Source organism: Aptenodytes forsteri, unplaced genomic scaffold (assembly GCF_000699145.1).
Source record: "Aptenodytes forsteri isolate BGI_AS27 unplaced genomic scaffold, ASM69914v1 Scaffold54, whole genome shotgun sequence".
Classification (NCBI taxonomy): Eukaryota; Metazoa; Chordata; class Aves; order Sphenisciformes; family Spheniscidae; genus Aptenodytes; species Aptenodytes forsteri.
Genome location: NW_008796044.1, coordinates 8697630 through 8702300, shown reverse-complemented (window position 1 = coordinate 8702300; position 4671 = coordinate 8697630). Strand labels below are relative to the sequence as shown.

Here is a 4671-nt window from a genome sequence, read left to right as displayed (position 1 = left end):
GTGGTGGATAAAGCTGTCGCTCTACATTTAAGGGCCCTGATGCTCATCTTGTTGCAAAGATCTGTTGAGGTTTGGGATGCAAAAATTCTCCCTACCCCCAGAAATGCAGGAACTTGCTGGCTCTGAACTTCACTCGGACTCTATTGGGTCTAGTTTCTATTTACACGGTGTCTCTAGCTAAGGGCTCTGCTTTCTTTAAAAAAAACCAAAAACAAAAACCAACAAAAAAAACAGCAACAAAACCTTGATTATACCTTTTTATTTCCCTCCCCCCTGCCCCCATATTAAGTGGTGACACTTGAGAGTGTGGGTTTAGGGCATGCACCCCTCTTACTTTAAACATATGTTGGGCCCCATCAGGAAGGCGTTGGGAAATCTCTGCCTCCATAGGATGAGATTGCTTTTTCACCCGTTCCTTTTTATTCTGGTTTTACGTGCACTGTATAAAAACCCTACATTCGCTCAAATGTTTTTTCTTTTTGTTTTTACATATTTTTTTTCTTTGAGGATCAGACTCAGCACTCAGAGCACTCTCAGAAGACACCCAACCCGTAGCATACAGGATGCCTTGCTTTGCTAACACAAACTCCTGTACACTCAGGATGGCAGATAGAAGCGTGCAGAAAGAACGGCCAGTACTGGTTGGGGTACTGCCTTCTCAGGGTTGGACATGATCCACCAGGAAGTCTGTCTCACTGTCGCTTTGTCTTTCTGATCTTCTTAGGATAAGTGGTACATGCTATATCCAACGGGAGTAGCATAGAGTCCAACGGGCGGGATAGGAAGCACAGGTCTGTGAAAAGGGTAGGATGTTCCATACAGTGAGGCAGCCTGGATGGGAGAGTTGATGGGGAAAGGGAGGCTGAACCCCGATGGCAACATGGGCTTTGCTGCCATTTTGAGCTTCTCTAGCTCAGCCTCCTGCAGTCTCTTGGCTTTGGCCCTCCGATTCTGGAACCAGATTTTGACCTGGGTCTCTGTGAGGTTGAGGGAGCTGGAGAACTCGGCTCTCTCGGCGATGGACAGATACTGCTTCTGGCGGAACTTGCGCTCCAGAGCCAGCAGCTGGGAGGTGGTGAATGGGGTTCGAGGCTTCCTATTCGTCTTGTGCTTCCTCAGGGTGCAGGCAGTGGGGCTCAGGTGTCCTGCAAGGAAGGGAAAGGCCGGTTATCACAAAAGCAGGGAGATCTGGGTGCTCTGGAGAGACATGCTGCGGTTGAGGGCTGGGGCAGGAAGGGGGGCGGTATCTGAAGGGAGAGTCCCACTAGGTGATACCCTCAAAACAGGGGATCCTTTGGCAAGTGGCTCTGGAGATCTCTTCCTGGCCAAAGTTATGTTCACAGGACTTCAGCAGATGTCCTGGGAAGTGAAATTTATGCTCAGTGATTTCAAAAGGACAGCTTGTAGGCAAACAGGGCACAAAGGATTCACAGATACACACACAGCAGATCGCTTTAGGATTCACATCATAGGGGTCTAGAGCACACAAAACAGCTGTCTTGGTAGCTGCGGAACTGGAGGAGTAACTCCAACAAAGCACAAGACAAACGTATACGCAAAAGCAGGAGATTCACAAAAGGACAGTGGTGCAAGAGGCGAGCCCAGCCCAGCCCCGCTCCAGGATTTCTCCACCAAGAGCAACAAGTCAACTCTATTTTTTTTTCTGAGAGCTGAAGCAGTAGGTCTGGTAATTTTTGTGGTTTTGATAACTGGGCATTTTTCTTGCTATTTCTTCCCTGCTTGAAATCAAGAGCAAGCTTTACCTCTGCTTAACAACTTTTCTTTTCAAGAAGTATTTTCTGTTTTTCAAAGAGTATCAGAAAAAGAAGAAAGCAGTGCACTTTTCATTCAACATTTAGCTTTTATGACATTTGCCAATTAAAAAGAAAAACACATAGCTGCAGCATCTGTAGCCAATACAAGTCAGGAAATCTACTCCCTTTTGTGCTTGCTTTATAACCGCAACCAGGTTAGGCACGCGTGCCCGGGATGGCACATCGCTGACTTGTCTCTAGGTTCATTTTGCATTTCACTAATAATGTTTCAATCTAAAGAAGAATTAAAAAGCGTGTGGCTGACTTGAAAAGCTTAGCAATTTGGCTGTGTTTTGGGTCACTCCCAGGGTATACAACAAGCCACTCTGGCTCCCCAGCTTGACGCAGAAAATGACACACAGGCTGCTCTTAAGAGGCTGCTAAATTTTGTACACGCCATAGTGCCTGGTTGAAATGCTTGTCAGGATTTGCACGTCGTGTTTTCTGAACTCCTTTCACTTCCCTCTTCTATTTTTTTAAATAAAATAGACCACGAAGCTGTTTAAGTGAATATCATGCAATTAAAAAAATCCCACGAGGAGAGTGTTCAAAAGTTCAGAAAGGGGAGGGAGAAAACAGCTACAGCAGAAAAAGTTTAGTTTCTCTTCTTACTCTTCTTCTAGGTACTGAACGCGAAAAATAAAGTCCTCTTAGAAAACAACTTGTCAAATACCGTCTTATGATCACACGGGGGCATTTCAATAATTAAGGTGCTCACCGTGACATTTGGTTCACTCCTAAAACTGCACTATATGAAAACTACACTAAATCGACACTAAATTCACTACCGGTCACCCCTTTATTCCACTCTCTCTTTTTAAACGCAGCCTGTTTCTTCTCTCGAAGTGAAGCTCTCCAAAGACCCAGCTAAAAGGGGGCTCTTTCCAGGAGGGACGGGGTCTACAAGGGCGACCGTCGCTCCGGGGATCGCTCCCCGTCCCGGCGCCTTCCCCGGCGTTCGGGGCAGCCCGACCCGTCCCGACTCTTGCTACGCTCGGGGGAAACCGCAAAAGCGTACTTTAAAACTAAATCCCGGGCAAATATTTCACCTGGAATGCACCCAAACGTTCACGCGTTTCTTCCCTCACCATCCCCAAGTGACTGCCAAACTCTGATAAGAAGCAGGGACCGTCGGCACCGCAGACCCTGTAATTACGTTTATCCCGTGCCAGTCCTCAAACACTCGCTGCAGTGATTTGTTTCGCTGTTTTTTTTCTGTTTATCCTCAGTTTTCTGGCCAATGTCGGACAAAAATAATCACTTGGAGACGGTTCTCTCTCTGTGTCGCTCAAAATCTAACTTTTACAGCTCTTTCCCCAGTTCATCCCACCCGTAATATTAATAATAATAAATCGAGGAGCTACTCCTAACGTCAAAACGCCCCACGGACAGACGGGCTTCTTGCGGGGGAACCGGTCATTGCCTCTCGCTGTCACAGCGGCTCCGAGAGGGCCGGGAGCCGGGGAGGTGGGAAATCAGGAAGACGATCGAGGCCGAAGGACCTGCCCTTCCCTCATCATCACTTTTCGCCCCAAACCCCGCTGGAATCACCGGGCCTGAACTCCCTAGCTACTGAAGTCCTTCGCAAAGCTATTTCGCAGATCTCACGAACCGCCGATTTTAATAGAGAAAGAGGAGGAATTTCGAAGAAAAAGAAAATGCACCGGGAGAAGATTAGGCCTTGTCTAAGTCTGGGGTTTAGGGCAGTGTTAGAGGAGGGGGGCTGGGTAGGAGCACATGCTGCTTTTCACGCTTTTCCAGCCTCCTGGAGGGTACGTGAAAATCGCAAACCGGAGCTGCGCAGGGAATGACACGGACGGGCTGCTTTCCTCCCGGCCCCTCTCCCAGCACGTTAGAAATCAAATTAATTCGGGGTTATCGCAAAGGAAAGGAAGCGGCTGAAAGCCAAATCGGAACGGTTGTCCCCCCAAAAGAGGAGCTGTAATAGCACTAAACTTTCTTCTTGCAATATTAGATTACAGAAGCAAAACCTGCGACTGTCCAGCTCAATAGTTCGCGTCTGTAAAGTCATTAACTTAAATAAAGCAGAGCATTTAATTTATATCAGGCAAGCCGGGGATGCGTGGAGGAGAGTGGATCGATCTGCTAATACAGGTGTACAGCCGCCAAGGCTCCGGGCGCTGGGAAGGCAGACAGCCTAGCACTGCCGGGTTACTGTTTTCACCTTCTCCTGAAGGTACTTTTGGGGCTTTTTATTTTTTTAAAAGCAATTGATTTTATTTTTTTTTTTTTAAGGGACCTCACCGAAAGCGAAATGCGATTCAGCGCAGACCCAGCAGCGCGGCTCGAACAGCAAAAGGGTTTAAGAAGTGACCTGTCACCTCCGGACCGCGTGTCCCTAAGGCGGTGGGGACGGGGTCGGGAGAGATCGCAGGGGCTAAAGAGGTCAGGCCCCGCTCGGGAAACTTTGACAGGCTGCACGCAACGAGGGAGAGAGAAACAAACACCGTGCGGGGAGAGACCGCGGCGGGAGTCAGCGCGCAGAAAGCGCGTAAGGCTGGAAGGGAGAATTCCCGAGTACTTAATGGCGAGGAGATTGATGTGCAACGCCTGGTGTAAGGGAGAAGGGAACAGGCAGGATTTCCAGTTCTCGTTGAAGGGGGATAACAGAAACGGACGAAGTGGCAGCCGCTGGACCGTGTGTTGGGACAGGGGGCTAGTCCGTGGTAGCTCCTCATCTTTCCATGGTTTTAAAAGCATTATATATTTATATACACACGTATATAAATATATATAAATATATAACTGTATAAATATACAAATAACATATATATGGAGAAATACGTAACATACATAGAAAAGTCACACATAGAAAAGTCACACAGGTATAAATACA

At 47.7% G+C, this 4671-nt stretch overlaps 1 protein-coding gene across 1 annotated transcript in view; it reads right to left on the bottom strand.

The window, feature by feature from the left end:
* Nucleotides 1-290: 290 nt before the first annotated feature.
* Nucleotides 291-4671, bottom strand: part of MSX2 (msh homeobox 2) — a 4851-nt gene continuing 470 nt past the window's right edge. The window contains exons 2-3 of the mRNA XM_019473782.1: nt 4386-4421; nt 291-1145 (exon numbers count right to left, since the gene is read on the bottom strand). Coding sequence (XP_019329327.1) covers nt 721-1145; nt 4386-4421 — 461 coding nt within the window. The 3' untranslated portion in view covers nt 291-720. The remainder of the gene's footprint in view (nt 1146-4385; nt 4422-4671) is intronic.